This window comes from Sphaerodactylus townsendi, linkage group LG07 (assembly GCF_021028975.2).
Source record: "Sphaerodactylus townsendi isolate TG3544 linkage group LG07, MPM_Stown_v2.3, whole genome shotgun sequence".
NCBI lineage: Eukaryota > Metazoa > Chordata > Lepidosauria > Squamata > Sphaerodactylidae > Sphaerodactylus > Sphaerodactylus townsendi.
Window position 1 is genome coordinate 56,292,581 of NC_059431.1, and position 20,123 is coordinate 56,312,703.

Consider the following 20,123-nt stretch of genomic DNA (forward strand, 5'->3'; position numbering starts at 1 on the left):
TCAAAGCCACAATGCAACCAATGTGCTTAAACAGAGACTAGCTACCCCTCAGCCTTCTTTAACGGGCCTGGTAACGGTTCAGTGGTTAGAGACTAGTGAATGATAAGAGAATGATTTCACACACACCTCCCTTCTTCTAGGCAGGTTTTTCGACAAAGTAGAAATGAACTTTAATCCCTATTATTTACACATCACTTTTCTCCCCAATAGGGATCCGAACCAACTTACGATAGTGCACCTCCCCTTCATTTTCATGCTCACAACCACACTCTGAAGTAGATTAGGCTAAGAGTAACAGACCCAAGTTCACCCAGCGAGCTTCCAGGGCAGATTGGGAGATTCAAAAGCAGATTCTTCACTCCCCCGCCCCCCCCCCCCCGACTTCTAATCAGCACCATGCATTAGCCACTTTGAATATGGAAGAGGGAGCATTATCTCAGATGTGAATTAAAAGAGAAGAGGCACTTTTTAAACAGGCAGGATTCATATGAGAACCACACTATACATTAGTCACATGTATACGCAACACTTGCATGTGTGTCTATGCAACATCTTGTCTCAGGGCTGGGGGGGGGGGGGAGACTTTGCCAGTTACAATCTCTCTCAGAAAGCAAGCAACCAAAGGCAAGCCATTGTGACACTACTTTTTTCGAAGCAAGCACAACACAGCTGAGATTTTTGCTCATTTCCTTTGGTAGTTTACTTCCTCAGAAAGATTACAAAGCAGTTGTCCAGAAACAGTTTTGAAATAAGCATTGTTACATTTTAGTTTCTCTCCCCCCGCTTTTTTTTTGCTGTCAAGGTGACTCATGGCAGCCCCTGGTGGGGTTTTCAAGCCAAGACATTCAGAGGTTGTTTGCCACTACCTGCCTCTGCTTCACAATCATGGTATTCCTTGGAGGCCACCTATCCAAATACTTGCCAGTGTCAACCCTTAGTTTCTGAGATCTGACAGGATCAGGCTAGCCTGGATTATCCAGGTCACACATGCATGAAACTGCGTTAAATTTAACTTGCAAATCAAGTTTGAGCCATTCTTACTTCCAATTTACATATTACACTCTTGTTAATACCTAACCAAAAGACAAACTATGTTAATTATAAGCTTGAATGTGTTACAGAGATTTGAACATAAGGTTGTTTAAATCACAGTTTTTGAGGGGGGAAACTATGTTTTTTTAGTATAATCCCCACCTAACTTGTGGATTTTAACATCTCAATCCCAAGAGAAGGGTATATATGTAAAAACTTCACACATACAATAAACTCTTTAGGTGCAGCACTGGAAAGAATACAGATCTTGGTGTAGGCTGTTATTTTTTCCCCCCAAACTTATATGCCACACTCCTCTATAAAGCTCAGAGAGGCTTAAATTCCACAGCAAATAGAAGCACTCATGTGAAGCAATTTGCACAGTACTTACCTGTGCTTACCTCAGCCACCAAGAGCCCGCAAGGGGAAGAGTGGCCTAAAACTGTTAACAACAACAACAACATGTTCTACAGCACATTTAAGTCCCAATTATTATTTCCCAATTATACTATTGATTTTGCAAAACTATGGAAACTACAAACATTTCACCATTATAATATGAAGGTGTTATTTAATACATTACTATGCTTCAAAACATTTAAGTTTAATAAATCCCTAAAATCCACAGAGTTTGCAGCAGTGTTTGAGCTGAGTGCCGAAAGCTGTTTCTTGACAACCACCACATACAGCCATTAGGAACCCAAAGCACAATCAGCAATAATGTGCCTTATTTGCGGAATGATGATGGTGCAGAGTTGAGGAGATGCAATTTCCACAGTAGAAGCATTCATATGAAGCAACTTGCACAGTACTTAGTTGTGCTTACCTCAGCCGCCAAGAGCCCACAAGGGGAAGAGTGGCCTAAAAATGTTAACAACAACATGTTCTATAGCAGACTAAGTCTCATATCCAAACTCTGCTTCAAACCACATGTTTGTATGTCAAACATGAATCACATGGAACATGTTTAGTGGCCCCATTAAACAGACAACTGCTATTTGCATTATCCTGTGACTTTGGCTGCATGGCTTGATCTATGTAGTCCAGATTTCTTGGGAAAGTTCTGGTATGTTGATCCTCCCCTGTATTTCAGATTTTTGCACTGTTTGTTTGTTTTTGACTCTGTATTTTTTAATGCCGACTAAAGGTTTATTCTTATTATGTAGCCCAGCTGAAAGTGGTACTAATGTGGGATTTACCAATGACATGTTGGCCCCTAATGTTATGACACCATTATTCTATCCAGCCAGTGTCTGGTGAAAATATGATGGCTGTTTTAAGGTTCAAGGATAAATCTGGAAGGTCATAAAAGAGAAACCATGATACAACTAATTAAGTCTGGCTCTGGTCAGCATCTGGGGGGAACATCTCCTCAGAGTTCTATGTAGGTGACCCTGAGTTCCACATCAGGAGAAAGGTAGATAAAATTTAATAAATAACAAAATGCCAGATTCGTAATAGTGTTTCTATAAAAGCAGCTATAGAAAGATTTTGTTTTCCATAATGTATTGGGCCTTAATCAATCCAAAAATGGTTTCTAGGAAATAATTTTAACAATACAATTGCAATGTTGTCAGTCTTGCAAAAAAAAAATTACATCAGCTTAAAATAATTCGGGACACCACTCTCCTATTTAGAGATGAGAAATATCAAAAATTGAGATTGAGAGCAAATAAAAGTAGGCCCTGCTTGAAAACCAGCACACCATTGTTGATCAGAAGTAAAAGCTGAGTTACTACCAGCAACTTCCTTCCTAAATTGTTATTTCTGTTACTGATGATACGATGAGCAGAACTAATGTGTGATCTTTCCCTTCCTCCAATGTCATTTTAGATGTTCATAGTTATTCATTTACCATAATGGGCTCAAGAGGAACTTTCTGTTGCTTACAGGTCATAAGGACTGGAATAAAATTTGTAACTGCCAGTCAAACTTTAGGATCCTTCTTATTCAATAAAAGGATATTACCTCAGACATAGATAATCCAGGCCAGAGGATAACATAACACAATCTAAGAATCTTATAGAAGAGACATCTCAACAGCATTAGTGCTAGAGAATCCATTGAACCAGAAGAACATAAACAGATCCTTTCTAAATAAGGTAAATTAATATCTCTACCTTTCATAACTGTAGAAGGGCTGGCATTTAATCTGGCAAGGAAAAACATTCTTAAACAGCATGGGATTGTCAAAAAAAAGTATATATTGGCAGACATCTTGGGGGAGGAATACCAAAAAAGCATGATGAGCTCGAGTCACTGGCTGTATGATGGTATAATAGTAGTATACGGACTCTGACCATAGTTTTCAGAATAGCAAATATTTTCACTGTGATACAAGTAATCAAATAACAATAATGTTGAGCATATTGTATTAGAAAGCAAGTACAAGTTGCCCAAGATGTAAAAACCTTTAAATGTTGGCCCAGGGCCTTTCCCCTTTGAACAGCAGAAGACTCCCACCCCCTTACATGCCACATCACAAATTATATTTGAAAGTCCTTACAATTCCAGATAAAGTTTGCAATTTGAGGGGAGAGGGGTGCTAACTGAAATACAAGTCCAAAGTCCTATGAGCACATGGAAGCAGAAACTGGAATCTAGTCAAACAAGGAGTCAAGGACAACAGAAAATAGAAATTTTAACCCTTTCTTCATAGGAACAGAAACTCCATATCCAATAAGTATTTTTCTGCAAAGTGAAGGTATAAACTTCCCTACAACCTGGTAAATGATGAACCATGGACTCTTAAATCAGAACAGTCATATCACTTTTCAAAAAAGAAACCTCAGAGTTTTGGTGCATAGAAAGACAGCTTAATTGTTCAGGAGCACAAGCACAAATATTTTCACAAAATGAAGAATATTATCAGGCTGAGACCCATACATAGATCTTCTAATTGCCTGCATTGATCTGTAGAGAAAACGTGAGGAAGAATAAAGTTAATTCCATGGGCAACAGTGCTGACATCTCTTCAATTTGTAGACAGGGAATGTCTCTGAAGATCAAAGCCCATTTGCCATCTGACAGTCCTAAGAAATGGCAGGTCATAATTCATCCCCAGGCTTGAGTTTTACAATAATGCAGTACCAGTTTGCCATCGCTTCCAAAGCACTATCAAGGAATCAGAACAGACAAAAATAAGAGAAAAAAGGTTAGCAACAAAGTAAGCAATTTAGTGTTGACATTAATTTAATCCTGATAGGAGCAGGATGTTTTTACTCTATTATGTGGTGACAGCATCCCATTATGGAGCTGTATAATAGGGCCCAATATATGAAGACTTGATTTTCTACTGAGGAATAAAACAGGAGTCCAATGCACCTTAAGACTAGCCTAAGCTTTTGTGAGTCAGAGGTCACTTTATCAGGTGCATTAGAGTATATATCCATTACACTGGTAGTTCATACACACAATGACTGTGGGTGATAAAGAGAGAGGCCAGTTTAAAACAAGATCCAATAAATCGGACAATTAGTTCACTCAGACTGGAGGAGGTTTACTCCAACTATTGTTAGATAAACAATATAGAATTAACATAAAATATAGAGAGTATAAGCAGATTCAGTAGGAAATTACAAGAAACATGCAAGATAGTAGAACCCATACTATTGGCCCTGTGGTGAATGAGGAGTGTTCTGAAGTTTCCTTATGAAACACTGCCACCTATGGACTAGTTCTTGCATGTTAAAATGTTTATTCTAAACAGGAAGCCATATGGAGTAATCAAACTAGCACCAGTTTTCTCTTACTAACAAAATAAAAACATTTCACAGTTAAGAATCACCTCATAGAGTGTTCCAACCTCCTGGTCCGGTGAAGGCGCAAAAGACTGATTTACATAAATAAACTGAATGGCAAAAAAAAGATATACAGCATCAAATTAAGCACGCTTAGGATCACAGCTGAAATCTAAATCCAGCAACTCTACAATTTACTTACACGACAAACAAAACAGGCACCATTTAAACCACCAACAAAATATTCTGCTACTTCAGAAATAAACTCTGGAAAACCTGGTCACATGCTTAGCAGTAACTCCAACTAATGCTGGATACCATTTAAAACACCCTATTTACCCAAAAAGAAACACACACACACCCCACTATTTTTAAGGTGTGCTGTCAAGAAAAAGAGATCATCTTACACTCACAAGTATAAATAATATTTATGTATTTGTATGACATTGGAGGTGTCTTACTTTTGGGTAAATATAGTATATACATTCTTGTATTTTTAAGAGTGGTGGGGGGTCTTAATGCTCTGCTTGTGGCCTTCCCAGCTGCATCTGCCTGATGAGGAACAGCTTGAGAAAGAATGCTGGCCTAAACTGACCTCTGGCCTTAGTAAGCAGGCTCTCTTTATGTTCCCTTCAATTTCCCATTTAGGAATGAAAAACCATCACGTACCAGTTGTTCTGAGGCCATTAGTTTGAGAAACTTTTTGATAAAGTCAATAAGCCCCTGGATTGTGCGAGTTCTCTCTACAGTCCATTTCTTGGTCCTCATTATAGGGGTATCTCCAACAGCCTTAAGCAAAACATCAACTAGAACATAAAGCATATTTTAAATGAAAAACCTGGAAACAGACACCAAGGAACAGAGCAAAAAAAGTGAGCTGAAGTATTTGGAAAATTGTTTTCTTGTACTTCATTTATTCCCTGCTTCATCACCAATGGCAATCCAAATCAGCCTACATCGTTCTCTATTCCAAAAAATTAATTTTAAACACAAGGTACAAAGAGAGTACTTCTGGTCCCATGTGGAGTTAAGAAATGTTATTTACTTACATCACTTATTGAAGTCTTATAGTTCAATTGTTAGCAGAGATACAAGGAACAGTTGGGCACTTTCCATACAAGAAAAGGCTTGTGTGGTTTCTCCCATTTCTAAATGGCAGATTTCTTGCAGTTTCCCTGCCCCAGTCCCCAGCAGTAGCCACCTCCCCTTCTCTAAGTCACCAGGGCTCTAGTCATTTTTAAAGAAAAATTGGTAATATATCGATATAACATTATGCTAGTATATGTATATTAGTATGTGTACTAGGTTCTCTTCATTCCCAGCTTTTATTAAAAAAAAGTAATATGGAGATGTGCCTTTTTGCTTAAATGTCTGCAACAGAAGGGGCTAGAAACTTACTTTTTAATTTAAATGATAGTTGGAAATTCAGAAAACCTGAAAATCATATTGGTATAATGTTATATACGTATGCCTTTTAAAAAAGAGACACCCTCCCGTGCCTGAGGCCTGCACTGATCTGTAGAGAAAACTTGAGGAAGAATAGGACAGGGTTAGGGAAACTGGCCATCATGTAGGCAAAAAATCCCTAATTTTCCCACCCACTCATTAACCATCTAGGCTGTACTGTGATTTTTCCTAAAACACTGGAACAATCAAGTTTGAGAAAGGTTAGAGAAAAGCCAGCAGGGACATGAATGTACCACAATGGTGTAGGGAAGCAAGAAAAACAAAAACCCTTCTTCAAACCACTGAATTCTGGGCAGATAACTGGGGCAGAAGTGGCCTAAGATAATAAATAAATTAGTAGTAGGAAAAGTATTCTCAAGGATTTAGAGTTCAACATAAAATCACAAGAAAACATTTGATCTTACTATGACCTGGATTCCCTGCCTCTAACTGTGACTGCCCCCGCCCCCACCTGCCAGTGTGGGGACTCACCTGTGGAAAGGGAGGCCAAACTCTGGAATTTGGACAAAACCTATACAGTAAAAAGGAGTCAACCATGGAGTTTCTGCCCAAATAGAGTGCAAACCTGAAGCAGCATCACCACCTAGACCTCTCCCCACTGCTCCTCTGCCCCTGCTGGTTGCAAGCCAGACCTGGCAACCCTAATTTGATCTCACTTATTGAAGCCTGGAGATCACTTATGAGGCTGCTTAGTTGACTCATATCACTGATTCATCCAATTCCATTATTACTTGGATGCCAGAGTCTCAGGCAGCAGTCATAATGCCAAGTTAGATAAACTGATTTGCATGAACAGCTGCAAACCCACCATTTCTAGCTAAAATGATGGAAAAAGTGAAAGAGCTCTCTAAGGCCCCAGGGATCCCTTGCCTACCAGTAGACAATACTACAGTTGATAGGCCACCGGTCCCATTTCTAAATGGCAGATTTCTTGCAGTTTCCCTGCCCCAGTCCCCAGCAGTAGCCACCTCCCCTTCTCTAAGTCACCAGGGCTCTAGTCATTTTTAAAGATAGGCCACCGTTGATAGGCTACCGGTCTGAACTCAGGAAAGGCCGCTTCAGTTGTTAAAGTGCAAATGCTTGCCACGTAGAGTCTGACGCTGGCACCTTCTGCATTCAGGCTGTATACCCCTTCCACAGTGTCATGACAGAGGGGACAATGATGGGCACTAAAGAGTTCTGTGAATAATTCAACTGGCAAATTGACAGCGGTTGGTGAAATCTGTGTAAGGACTCGCCAATTTTGGAATCATAGCAACTCCACTATCTACGTGCCTGGTGTAACATTTCATCATAGTTGCTCCCTGGTCCGAAGAAAAAACATCTGGCGCCTTTAACAGAGGCTTAATGTATGGAAATGAGCAGAAGCAGCTTTTCACGACACGGAGGTAAACCATATCCCATTAAGCCTATTTAAACCAGGGTATTTTCCCCCAAACTAGGGCTGTCAGCCACCCTCAGCCCTTCCAACCCCAAAGGTTGCTCCCCCCATTGGCGGCTTTACTTTTCTTTTTCGTATCTCCAGCAGGTTCCTCAGCCACCGGGGGCACGGCTAAGGCGGGAACCGGCTCCAGTACCCCCACCGTGGTTCCTCCACCTTCCGGGATCTCGCCCCCATCCTGAGGCGACAGGGACTCCTGCTCTTCAGTTATTTCCGACATGATGTGCACAGAACGGAAGTGGCGTTAGTGTCGGCCATTCCAGGTTTAATAAACTCGGGCCACGAATACGTCACCCCGGCGGCAGCGAGAGAAAATTGTCCCTTGCGCGCCGCCGTCTGGCAAATCAGCATAAGTCAGATGACAGCGGCGGATTGCTTTTTCCTGGTAGCGATCCGCTGTGCGAGGAGCGCGTCTTCAGCTTTGGCTTACAAGGGGGAGGGAGTCCTTCCGAGTCCCCAGTCCCAGGGGGGAGCCCGCCGCTTTTCGCCCTTCCGCCGCCCCTTCCCCTCTCTCCTTTTCTCCCTCCCTCCCCAGCCATGATTAAGGCGATTCTCATCTTCAACAACCATGGGAAACCGCGGCTCTCCAAGTTCTACCAGCGCTACGTAAGAGTGGGGGGCTGGGATCTCACAGGGTGTGGGGAGGGGTCGACCGACTACTGGAGTCACTAGGTGGCCAGTTCCGCTTGTCCGAAGGTGTACGTGGCGAGAGGGCCATGCAAGTTATACAGCCCCACTCCTGCACGTGAGGTGGTGTAACAAGTAGGCTGTTTGGGGGCTGTAGCCTGAGGGGGCCTCGTTGCCTGGCCGGCTCTCTAAGGTGTTCCTGTTGTTCTTCCCCACCCACCAGCATTAGTTCAGGCGCTGGGTAGAATGAACTGTTCCACTGCAGATAGTGCATGCCTCTCTTGGATGCTCCTCCACATTAAAAAGGAACTTTTTAAAATGAAAATCTAGGTTGTACCGGCTTTCTGTTTGCAGAACACTGGTGGAGGTTGTGAACTGGGGCGCATTATTTTTTTTTTAAGGAGCTTCCCTACTTGTAGTTTAAAGTGTTTGAGTCCATGCTGTCAGATTTCTCCTGTCTCCGTTTGGGTAATGTTTAGATCTGAGTAATAATACTAAAGAAAAATATGGTAAAAGACATACTGTTCTATACCCAGGCATCTCTGCCAGGTAAGAGAGAGTGGCAGATAGAAACCTATCTCGACAGACAGGATGAGTAACAGGAGAGCTTAACTAGGCAGTGATGAGATCTCATGTTGCTGGTTAGTAGAGGTTCTCTTCTGGTTGATAACGTGCATTGCTTAGCAAGTCTTTGGTATGAGAGCTTGTGTTGATACATAATTAATTCATAAGCCTGGATGTTGGTTGGTTCTACTATGGATAAGAAAAGGTACGTTATTGCAACTGGATGCTTGTCCATTTTCTCTAGGTTTTTCTTATATTAGAGATATTCTATATATTAGTATTTCCAAGTAAAAACTGTGAGCACCTACATGTATAACCATATTCAGTGAATATCTGTATCTGTTATGCCACATATGCTCAAGTCCATTTTGTTCTGTTCTGCATAAATGTGTTTTGGCATAATTATGTGAACTTTAAAAATTAATTAAATTATCTTCAACTAAAAAAATATAAACTTGAACTTGGTTTCAAAATCTCACTTGACAGTATGGTGCTGTGCAGTTATAGTTTGCACCTGTGTGCCAAAAGACTTATTGGGTTTTGGTATGTTTACATTGGTGTGCAAGCTAGACTTGGATTTATTTATTTTTTATTTTTAGATTTATACCCCGCCCTTCCCCAAAGGGGCACAGAGCCGCAATAACATTTAAAACAAACACAATAAAATCATAAAAATATTTTAAAACAGCATTACTAAAACCTAATTTCAGATGACGGCTTACAATATCTAATAAATCTCTTTCCCACCCCCACTCCAGGAGGCAAGAAAAAGATGTTAACTCGGCTGGCCATCAGGGAAAGCCTGGCAGAATAGCTCCGTTTTACAGGCCCTGCGGAAACTACTCAGGTTCCGCAGGGCCCTGATCTCAATCGGGAGCATATTCCACCAGGTAGGGACCAGAACCAAAAAGGCCCTGACCCTTGTCGAAGCCAGCCAGATGGTTTTTGGACGAGGGATTACCAGGAGGTTCCCCTCCAAAGAGTGGAGGGACCTACTAGGGCAGTATGGGGAGAGGCAGTCTCCAAGGTTTGTGGGTCCAAGACTGCTCAAGGCCTTAAAGGTCAAAACCAATACCTTGAAAATAACCTGGTACTCTATAGGCAGCCAGTAGAGATGGAAAAGGACATTGTTATGTGGTCCCTACTCGAGGCCCCTGCCAGGAGCCTCATAGCTGCATGCTGGATAAATTTCAGCTTCCGGATTAGATTCAAGGGCAGGCCAGCGTAGAGTGAGATACAGTAATCTAATCTGGAGGTGACCGTTGCATGGATACAGCTAAATCAGTTTTCTCCTTTGAACATTTGAACATATGTGATTTTGCATACTATTTTTCCTATATGCATACTTACAGTAGATGGCAATAGCTATTTGATGGCATCTGTGGCTACTCATGTTTTTCTTAAACAGGTGAAGTTCTTCAGCAGCAAAAACTAAAGAGAGCAGCTGAATCTTATTCATTAACAGCCCCCTCCAAGGGGGGAGAAGAGCTTAGGGGAGTGGCATAGCCTTGTGCCAGCTTGTTGCCATCCCTGGGGCACATGCCCTGTTGGAGGAGGCAGATATGCCGGTTGCCGTCCACTCCTTAGCTCTGCTGTGGCAAAACCCAGATGTCTGGGCTGCGGTGAGGCTACACTGGCATCCCAATCAGATGCCAGCATGGGGGAAGCAGGCTAGGGGATTTCCAGGGGCAGAGTCAGTTCCCACCTGGGGTTAAGGGTTGGGAGCATGGTACCCCAGCCCTCAGACTTTCGTACTCTTTGGGCAGTATAAATCCTCTAATCCCTAGGAGGACTTTTCAGCAGGGTAGGGGTGATAATTTGCGTTTTTTGCTACCTATGTCACCAGAAGGCAGTGGGGTCGCACCCCATCCTGCCATTGAGGGCTTTGGATGGGGCTTCCCAGATGCTTCTGTACATATAGCTGAACAATAACAAATGCAAAATATAGTCATTTTCCTTATGTTTTAACATCTGACAAAAGAAAAGTGCTTCATGGCTATCGAGATGTCATATTTCCGGGGGGGGGGGGGGGGGCCTTTCTTCAGCTTTTGGGGAGAAAACTTGAATATGTATGTATTGGATTATTAGACACCCCTTCCTCTATTTGCATGTATTTGCTTGTACTCAGAGCAGTTTACATGATTTTTCCTTCATACATTGACTCAATTAAAATATACAACAACATCCAGCAGCAACAACAATAGTCAGTCATTGCACCATTAAATAATGTGGAATTAAATATTTAATTGCACCATTAAATAACGTGGAACCTTTCCTCCAGAAAGGTTAGGAGGAAACTTTCACTTTTATGTGATTCAGCTGATCTTAACATCACTAAAAAAAAGGGAGATGGAAGGAAAAAAGGGATGGACAGATACAGTTGCTGTCCTCAATCATAGGCTTGGTGGAACACCTGCAGGGTCCTGATCTCATTGGACAGAGCTTTCCGCCAGGGCCAAGAAGGCTTTGGCTCTGCTTGAGGACACCTGTATAGCCTCTGGGGCAGAGATCACCAGCAAGTTAGTTGTCAGACGTAATTCCCTTTGGGGAGGGGGTATATTGGAGGAGAGGGCCTCGCAGGTACAAGTGGAACTGAAATATGTGCAAAACATTATTTTCTATCAATACTAAGATGCTATTACTGATATAACATAATACATAATGTAAAGTTTAACATATAAAATAGTGTTATTTTGCATATTTGTGGACTGTTAAAGTATACATTTATTTTCTATTTAAAAAATTGTGAGTATGCCTAGTACTTGAGAGAGTTGCAGACTGAGACACCCTATGGTACTATAGCACATGCATCTTCCATGTTTGTCATCTGAGAGGTGGGAAAAAAAGAAAAGCTGAAAAATCAGTTTTAAAAAATCTATTTAAAAAACCCAAAGCAAACCTCATGGTATATCTCACCTCATGGTATATTTTCTTGCTTTAACTTTTTAAGTAGTAGCTGAAAATGTGCACTTTTAACCTGTCCTGCAACTGTAGAATTGGTCCTGAATAGACTCTTCTGAACTGTATTCAACAGGTTAAACAAATGGAATCTGCTACCTTGCCATCTTAATTTTTTCTCGTTTTTCTCTAGAGTGAAGATACACAGCAACAAATTATCAGAGAAACATTTCATTTAGTGTCAAAACGTGATGAAAATGTCTGTAATTTCCTAGAAGGAGGCTTGTAAGTATAGTATAAATCTTTTTGATCAGTCTGAAGATAGGTGCTTCAGTAAATAATGCCCAGTTCAGAGATTTACCATATGAACAAATAAATGCTTAAAGTGTTACACCAATACTGTATGAGAAAATATGGCATTCCCTGCCAAAATATCAGTTTGCAGGTAGCTAGAGTTGCCACTGCCATCATAATACGCTATTCATTTTCAATCTCTTTGTTGTGAGGATCTCTAAAGGTCTTTGTGTTAGGTAACACACTGTTTATAACAAATAAGTGGAGAACTTGCAAGGTCTTGCAAGTCAAGAACCCTGCATTTGAATTGCAGTGCTGGATGAGGCTTGGATTGGGAGAAGGAAGATTACATCCTCTCTAGTGAGAGCACTATGGCATGTCAGGTGTTATGTTAGCATTTTTCCTGGCCATTTTGCAGTTCTAGTGGTTCTGTAGCACTGGTTGATTCCACATGGACGATTGAGCGACGAACAGGGATTCATCCCGTTTCTGGCGCTTGTTCTTCCCCTTATCCGATGTCCTGGCAGAACCTGCTTGCAAGTACAACTTTTTCCCTTAACACGCTTTCAATCCAGTTTCGTGGGGAGGAACAGGGGTCCAATCTGTGTTTGAAATTCCCGCCATGGAGCATGTCGCAAGTCTAGCTAACTAATCAGCTCTCTTCTGGGTTTCAATTTCACCGTTGGTCTCGGCGTTAGCATAACTAAAAACTGCTTAAACGATTAACCGTTCACCCTTCCAAACAAGTGAAACCCCGCTTAGTGCCTAAATGCTTAAACATTCATCCTTGCAAACGAGTGAACCTCAGGTTAGCAAGTTGCAGGGAAAAAATTTCCGCCCTAAAAAGGTCCTGCCCCAACACGGCATGCCAGCCAATCAGGAGAGACCCGCAAAGGAGATTGTGTGGTAGTGGGGATTGCTACATTTCTGGGATCCAAGATAGGCCTACATGTCTTCACTGCGGAGGAGAGGTTGAAACCTCAATTAAAAGGTGCGATTTCTTTACAAACTTAGTTTGATCTAGATAGAATTTCCCCGTGGGGAGTCGACCACTAAATGGAGTGATGTTCAGTTTATCAGTCACTTAGCAATCAAGTAATATCAGTGCAAGCATCACACATTAAATATCATTAATTGAATACCTGGCTTCAGTATAATTGAGAATTATTAGCTTACTACCCCTTTCATCATCAGTGGGGATAGGTTTCTGTTCAGCTTCTGTATCTGTAGTACGGTCAGTGTTTGGTCTGCCCTTTTTAGGGGAACAGCAGCTTTAGATGTAAATGACATTGTTGTCATTTTAATGTGCTACTTTTGACCTTAGCATGCTTAACTACTTTGTTTCAGAATTACACTTTGTTTTGTTTCTTGCTGTTTAAAAAGATGCTGAAGCCAGGGCAACTTGAAATGTGGCAGTTATATGTTGTCTGATACTTAACCAGTTCTATTTTAGATTAATAGGTGGATCTGACAACAAACTGATATACCGACATTATGCTACACTGTACTTTGTCTTCTGTGTTGACTCTTCAGAAAGTGAGCTGGGCATTTTAGATCTAATACAAGTAAGTCATTTAGGAGGTAGATGATCCATTTTTAAAAGTGCTGTTCATGAATATATTCATATTTACTTGACAATTAACATTATTCTTTGTAATAATGTAAACAAACGACTCTGAATCAACCATTTCTATTGCTAAGAAATGTTTTTAAAGGACTAATATATAACGGTCTTGTTCTTCAAGGCCCTGTGTATTTGTTTGACTATAAGGCTTGAAACTTCTGAGTATTTTTTCAAAACTTACTTATATTGACAAGTGGGGACCTGCAAAGAATTTGTGCAATGGGGCATCCACCCTCTGCATTGTATTCCTTTTTAAAAAAAAATTTATTGTACCATTTTAATTTTACAGTTTATAGTAATTTTACAGTTTATAGTAATTTCCTTCTTCATACATTTTCAAACAATACTTTCCTCCCCTTTTCTCCCTCCCCCCATTACTTCTTCTTCATAGTTTTGTCACACAAACAGCAGTAGCCTCTTCTCTGTAGCCTCTTCTCTGTAGCCTCTTCTCCCATATTTCTTCATTGACTCGAGCTTCTTTCATCCAGTCCACGTATATTATCCATATCGTCAAAATTTCATTCTGTTTATCTTGCCACTTTTTTTTGGTTAGTATATCGAAAATATCAAGTGTCACTTGTTCCCAGATATATTCTAACCATTTCTGAAATGTCCATTTTTTCTTTTCTTTCCAGCCCAAGGCTATTGTTGCATGGGCTGCTTTAATCATTATTTTATACATATAACTATATTGTTTATCCACCCTTCTGTCTTCCATTACACCCATGAACATTAAGTCATTATTTAAATCAATATTTATCTTCACCAGTTTCTCGTTATATATTAATACAGTTGTCCAAAATTTTTTCACTTCTGCACATTCTATCCACATATGGCTATAATATGCCTCTTGGTCTCCACTTAGTGCCAGCATTTAGAAATATCGTCCTTTTAATCATATATGCTGGATTGTTTTGGTAAGTTCTTATACCATTTTAATATCCCTTTTCTTTCCAACTCCATATATTTCTCGATCTTTATATTTTTTCCAACTGTCTATTAATTTTTCAGTATTACCAATGTCTAGAAATCCTTCCTTTCTCCCATTTTTTGTTTCAATGTTCTTAAATCATGAAGATTCCTTTATCATCTACCATATGTTTGTATATATGTCTCTAAAATTTTCCCTTTGTGTTTTCTCCTATATAGTTCCAGACATTTCGACATTATACATTCTCCTTTTATCCGTGAAACCTTTTTTATCCTTTCCCAAATGCACTCCTCAAAGGAAACCAACCAGTTCTCGTTTCCTCCCTATCTCTATAAGAATTTTGGTAATGTCATAATTTCTCCTTTCCTTCCCTAATCAAATTTGCCACAATTTGAATTCCTCTTTCTTTTTCAATATTTTTATCACTTTTTTTCCTTCTTTGCCAGCCACACTTCCCAAAGGTGCCACATCTAGGGTGCCAGGCATCCATTTACCTCTCCATTTTCCCCATATATCTAGCAAGACCTTTCTTGGTCCTATTGCTTTTTGATTTCCTTTCTTCAACTCTTTATTGAAGATACCATGTATGCTAACTCCTTCATTTATTTCATTTTCAAACTTAACCCATTTTTCGACATTATCCTTGTTTATACTCATCAGACTTTTAATCTGGAATGCTTCATAATATTCTTGCATTTTTGGGATCCCCCAACCTAAATAATTTTTTGTCATGTATATAATCTTATTCATGATTCTTGGTTTTTTATTATTAAACACCCAGGCTTTCAGCTTTCTATCCCATTCCTCAAATTGTTTCTTCTTAATTTCCAACGGAAGAGTTTGAAATAAATAAAACATTTTTGGCATTATACACATTTTTAATGCTTTGATTTTTCCTGTGATCGATAAGGTCTTCATATCCCATTCTTTTATTTATTTTATATTTTATTTGTTTAATATTTTTTCCACCTTGCTTCATAATTATATTTAAACATCTTCTCTTTTCTATGTGTTATTATAATACCCAAATATTTAATCTTCTTTTTTACTAATCCTCTCTCTAATTGTCTTTTTTCCACATTAACCCCTATTATTTCTGTTTTCTACATGTTGACTTTTAATCCTGAGTATTTCTGAAAGTCTTCTAGAATTATTTTTAATTATTTCATTGTATCAGTGCATTTTATTCCTCTCCCTTCCCTTCTTGGGCACTCCTCTGGCACCAGCTCCCATGACCCTCAGACTTTTGGTCCTCCCTCCTTCCCACCTGTCTCTAGCACTGCTGCCTTTTGGCCTGGGAAGGCAGCAACAATTCTCATGCCCTTTCTGGTATCACTTCTGTGGCGAAACAGGCTTACCTATGGCTTGCAGGCCCTATTTCGCCCTCTGATCTCTCCCAGAGTTGCCAACCTTTCCCTGGAGAGGGCTGTCTTATTTCCAGGATTCACTGCCACCACCTGGTCAGTTTTTTGGATTGTCCACTGGGAAGGACCAGGACTTCCTAGTTTCCTCTCCCACTAGCTTGTCCAAAACGGGGGGGAGCACACGCGGTACAGAGAACGGTTCACTCCTGGTAAAGATTTAACAAAGTAAATTCTTTAATAACAGAAGAATAATTTAGAGAGCTTTTCTGGCACAGCACCCCAAAGACAACAAGGAACACAAACTAAAGCAAAGCAAACCGCAAGTCCTCTGGCCCTGTCATTACCACATACCTGCCTACTAGTTGTTGCCCAGCAGGGTAGGTCCTCGGCTTAAATAGGTACTGCTTATGAGGAAGCTCCCATCACTGGGCCTAGCACACGGCCTGCAGGGAAATGGCCGCTGCCTTCTCTCCCAGGCAGAGCCTTCCTCCTTCAAGAGACTGCCAGCCAAGAGGAACCCACCCACAGGGTCCTGGCTGGTTTTATCTCCCTTTTCTTCCCTCCCTTTTTTTGCTCCCCCTGATGTTGTTACCAGGCTCACTGCAACTTCTGCCCACCCGTTCTATGGTGTCTGGTCTCCAGTGCTTGCCTCATTATTTACATATATCAACAAATCTTTAATGATTCCCAAGGACTGGTTAAAGGCGATCATTGTACCCCTCTATAAAAAAGGAGACCCCCAGTGTCCCTCTAATTATAGGCCGATCAGCCTTTTATCTATCGTAGGCAAATTGTATGCTAACTATCTACTGAAAAAATTAAAGAGCTGGACAGACAAACATCAGCTACTCGGCCCAGAACAAATCGGGTTTCGGGCAGGTAACTCTATTCTAGATCACTGTCTAATTCTCCAACATCTTGCAAGCAAATACGTGGGTACAAAGAAAAAAGCAAGTTTTATGCTGCTTTTCTGGATTTGAAGGGTGCCTTTGATTCGGTAGATAGGGGAACTTTTATGGCATAAATTAAAAACCCTAAATATGGAACAGAGACTTTTAGCTCTAATTAAAAGCCGCTCCAATACCTAATAAATACAATCCTACAAATAAGAACTTCAAGAGATGGCACGCTAACAGAACTTCAATTATGGTTAACAAAGGGGTTAAACAAGGTTGCCCACTGGTACCCAGTCTATTTTGCCTATTTCTCAATGACTTCCCTGCAACCTTAACTAAAAATTGATGGCCATCCGCCATCGCTTAGGTTCGCTGGTATATATCCACCCTGCTTTATGCAGACGACGCTTCGTTCTCTTGTCATATTCCCGTATAGGCTTAAAACGCCTACTAAACTGCAGTGCAGAATACTGTTCATGTAAATAAGCTGACGCTTAACTATGACAAGTCCAAAGTCATGATCTTTGCAAAATCTAGGTGTAAATGTAGCTGGAAAGTGAACAACCATGTCCTAGAGCAAGTAAGTCAGTTTAGATATCTAGGGCTCCTATTCAGTTACAACCTATCTTGGGTCCCTCACAGCAAACAAGCAGAGAACAAAGCTAGGGTGAATGCTGCAGCGATTCTCCGATTTTTCTACTCTAAAGGACACCAATTTGTCCCCGCTGCACTGAAAATCTTCAATGCAAAGATAATCCCTCAACTATTATATGGAGCCCCAATATGGTTCCCCGAAATTAAATCACCTTATGAGTCAGTACAGGGATACTTTTTGCGAAGAATTTTAGGGTCACCAAGGTGTGTCCCATATGACACCCTATGCAGAGAAACTGGACAAAATAGTATGGAACTGATGGCATGGACAAGAGTACTTAAGTACTGGACCCAAATTCATTTTGAGCCCAGACCCAATAGTTTTATACATCAACTCTTATCAGAATCTACATCTGTGAAATGGTTGGCTGACATAGATAAGAAACTTAACAACATGGGCTTAACAGCTGACCAGTTCCAAACTATGTCTGCCATCAGAATTCATAATGAAATTAAATCTGTTTTAGTTGAACGAGAGAAACTGAGAATGTTGCAGGAGGGGGGAAAAAGCTGCTCCCCACAGGCCTTGGGAATTGTCCGATCAGATTACTGTGCCAACTATCTGTACATTCTGTGCAACCCCAAACAACGCAGAGTGTACACTTTGGCTCGTTTTAATGCTCTACCTAACGCTATGACTCTTGGCAGGTATAATAACACTCCATATGAGAACAGGTTATGTCAATGTAACATGGCCGTTGTTGAGACGGTTCAACATGTACTATTGGAGTGTCCAATATACGAGTCTATACGCTCCATGTACATCTGTCCATTGGTAGAGAGCTCAAACGCTGTCAGGTTACCATCTGTGATGAACTTTCTACTCAATGGGTCCTGTGATCTTGTATGTGAGAATGTTGCAAGTTTTTTGAGGCACTATTTGGTCAGGCGCAATCATTGTCTACATAGTAGTAATGGTTAATTAATTTATATGTGTGCGGTTTACAAGGCGTGGTTGTGAACGTTTAACATTGTTTTAATGTATTTAATGTATTTAATGTTTTAATGCATTTTAATGTTTTAATGTCTCAGTTAGTAGATAAATGCCTCTTTTCTACTTTTCTACTAACTCTGTAGTTTATAATGCCAATAAAGGCTTTGGAATTGGAATTGGTGTCTGGTTGGGGACAAAAGGAAGGGCGGGGGAAAAAACATTTCTCCACAACTTCCTTAGCAGGACATATCAGGAAGGAACATCACCACCTCAGCAGCAGTGATGGCTGAGGATTCCCAAGCATCCTCCCCTGCCTGGCCCTAGTATTGCTTTCTCAGCAGGCAGGGCCATTAGATCCCAGTACTCCTCCCTCCCCTGCCTCTTTCTGGGGGTCTTGGCAGGGGTAGGAGTGTTGCCACCTCAGCAGAAGGGATGATTGATAAGTCCCACACTTCCTCCTGCAGACCTTTCCAGTTTTGCTGCCTCAGCAGCTGAGTGGGGCATAGGACAACAGCTTCTTCTCATTTCCTTAGCCCTCCTCCTTCCATAGCCTGTGCCTCTGAAGAACAGTTGTGTGTCTATACAGACCATTGTTCTCTAGTTTTTCTGTTACAAATCCCCTTTTTGGGTTATTCTGCAAACCTGGGTCTTTCCTGAAGTTTTCTGGAAATGTATTTTGTGTCAACATAGCCCCAGTCCATGGATTTAAGTGTCTGCAGGTAGGGCCATGTTGACTAATAGATAAATTGACGGTAAACAGGCCAGTATACAAAGAACCACTTCTTAACCTCGGTAACATTGTAGACTAACTTTGTGTAATTATGAAGTTAAGGCACTAGGGGGAGTTCGAAATCCACTAATATTTAGATCAGATTTTAACTGTCAGAACTTTGACATTATAATTTAACTGTCTGTGGAAGTGATGAGTGGAATTAAACCAGCATATTGTTAACATTCGTATTTTTTTCAAGTTGCTATTATGGGACCAGTATGAATAAATAATATACCATGGTGTTGCACTGGCATTGTATAGATTTTTTTGTTTTGTGATGTCCTTCAACATCTTAGCATTCCCAACCGATGCTATCTCCATCTTGTCAGGATTCAATTTCAGGTGGTTCACCCTTAACCACTTCGCCTCAGCAGTCAGGTACCACTTCAGGACCTCTGCAGCAGCAGCAGACAATTTGGTGATTAGCTGAGGTTAGGGTACAAAATGCATGAGCTCTGCATTCTGTCCCATTCCCAAGATCAGATAATATTTACTGGTGTGTGTGAATATGTCTAGCAGGAAGTATGCAGGATACTTCTCTCTTGGCCTTACTTTTACTCCACCACTACCAACCAGCTGATGGGGCAGAACTACAGTAAAAATTGCATCTTGTGTGCTGTCTGCTTCAAGCCTTTTCCACATTGTGAGGTGGAGATATCCAGTTTCTCCCTTTTTCTGGTTCTCCCTGTTGCTTAGCCCTTTCTGCTTTTCTCCCCCTCCCTCCCTGTGCCAGACCCTGTCCCATTAATACTGGTTTTTTTCCTGAAGTTGTGATCTGTGTACTTTCTCTCATCACTTTTCTGGTTTGGGGCATTTTTTACCCTCTCCTTTTAAAACTTCTGGAATCTTTTTGCAAACCCTGGTTTTTAGAAACATCCCCTTGTG

At 40.8% G+C, this 20,123-nt stretch overlaps 2 protein-coding genes across 3 annotated transcripts in view; one reads left to right on the plus strand and one right to left on the minus strand.

Annotated features, from left to right (window-relative positions):
* Positions 1-1,326: 1,326 nt before the first annotated feature.
* Positions 1,327-7,994, minus strand: ATG12 (autophagy related 12). Of its 2 annotated transcripts, XM_048504056.1 has the most exons (4): positions 7,744-7,989; positions 5,442-5,578; positions 4,820-4,882; positions 1,327-4,146 (listed from the first exon to the last, which is right to left on the minus strand). In XM_048504056.1, the coding sequence occupies exons 1-4, from the start codon at positions 7,898-7,900 to the stop codon at positions 4,087-4,089; spliced, it is 417 nt and encodes a 138-aa protein (XP_048360013.1). In that variant the 5' UTR covers positions 7,901-7,989; the 3' UTR covers positions 1,327-4,086. The 2 variants fall into 2 exon arrangements, with proteins under 2 accessions (XP_048360013.1, XP_048360014.1); XM_048504057.1 differs by lacking the exon at positions 4,820-4,882 and having other exon boundaries at positions 7,744-7,994.
* Positions 7,995-8,046: 52 nt separating this feature from the next.
* Positions 8,047-20,123, plus strand: part of AP3S1 (adaptor related protein complex 3 subunit sigma 1) — a 28,266-nt gene continuing 16,189 nt past the window's right edge. The window contains exons 1-3 of the mRNA XM_048504055.1: positions 8,047-8,286; positions 11,963-12,054; positions 13,517-13,628. Coding sequence (XP_048360012.1) covers positions 8,218-8,286; positions 11,963-12,054; positions 13,517-13,628 — 273 coding nt within the window. The 5' untranslated portion in view covers positions 8,047-8,217. The remainder of the gene's footprint in view (positions 8,287-11,962; positions 12,055-13,516; positions 13,629-20,123) is intronic.

Excerpts from the sequence above, each read along its gene's own strand:
- ATG12 (XM_048504056.1), bottom strand. The coding sequence starts at position 7,900 with ATGTCGGAAATAACTGAAGAGCAGGAGTCCCTGTCGCCTCAGGATGGG. Across the intron at positions 5,579-7,743 it reads TGGAGATACGAAAAAGAAAA|TTGATGTTTTGCTTAAGGCT; the intron begins GTAAAGCCGCCA and ends TTTATGTTCTAG. Across the intron at positions 4,147-4,819 it reads AGGTTGGAACACTCTATGAG|TGCTTTGGAAGCGATGGCAA; the intron begins GTGATTCTTAAC and ends ATTCCTTGATAG.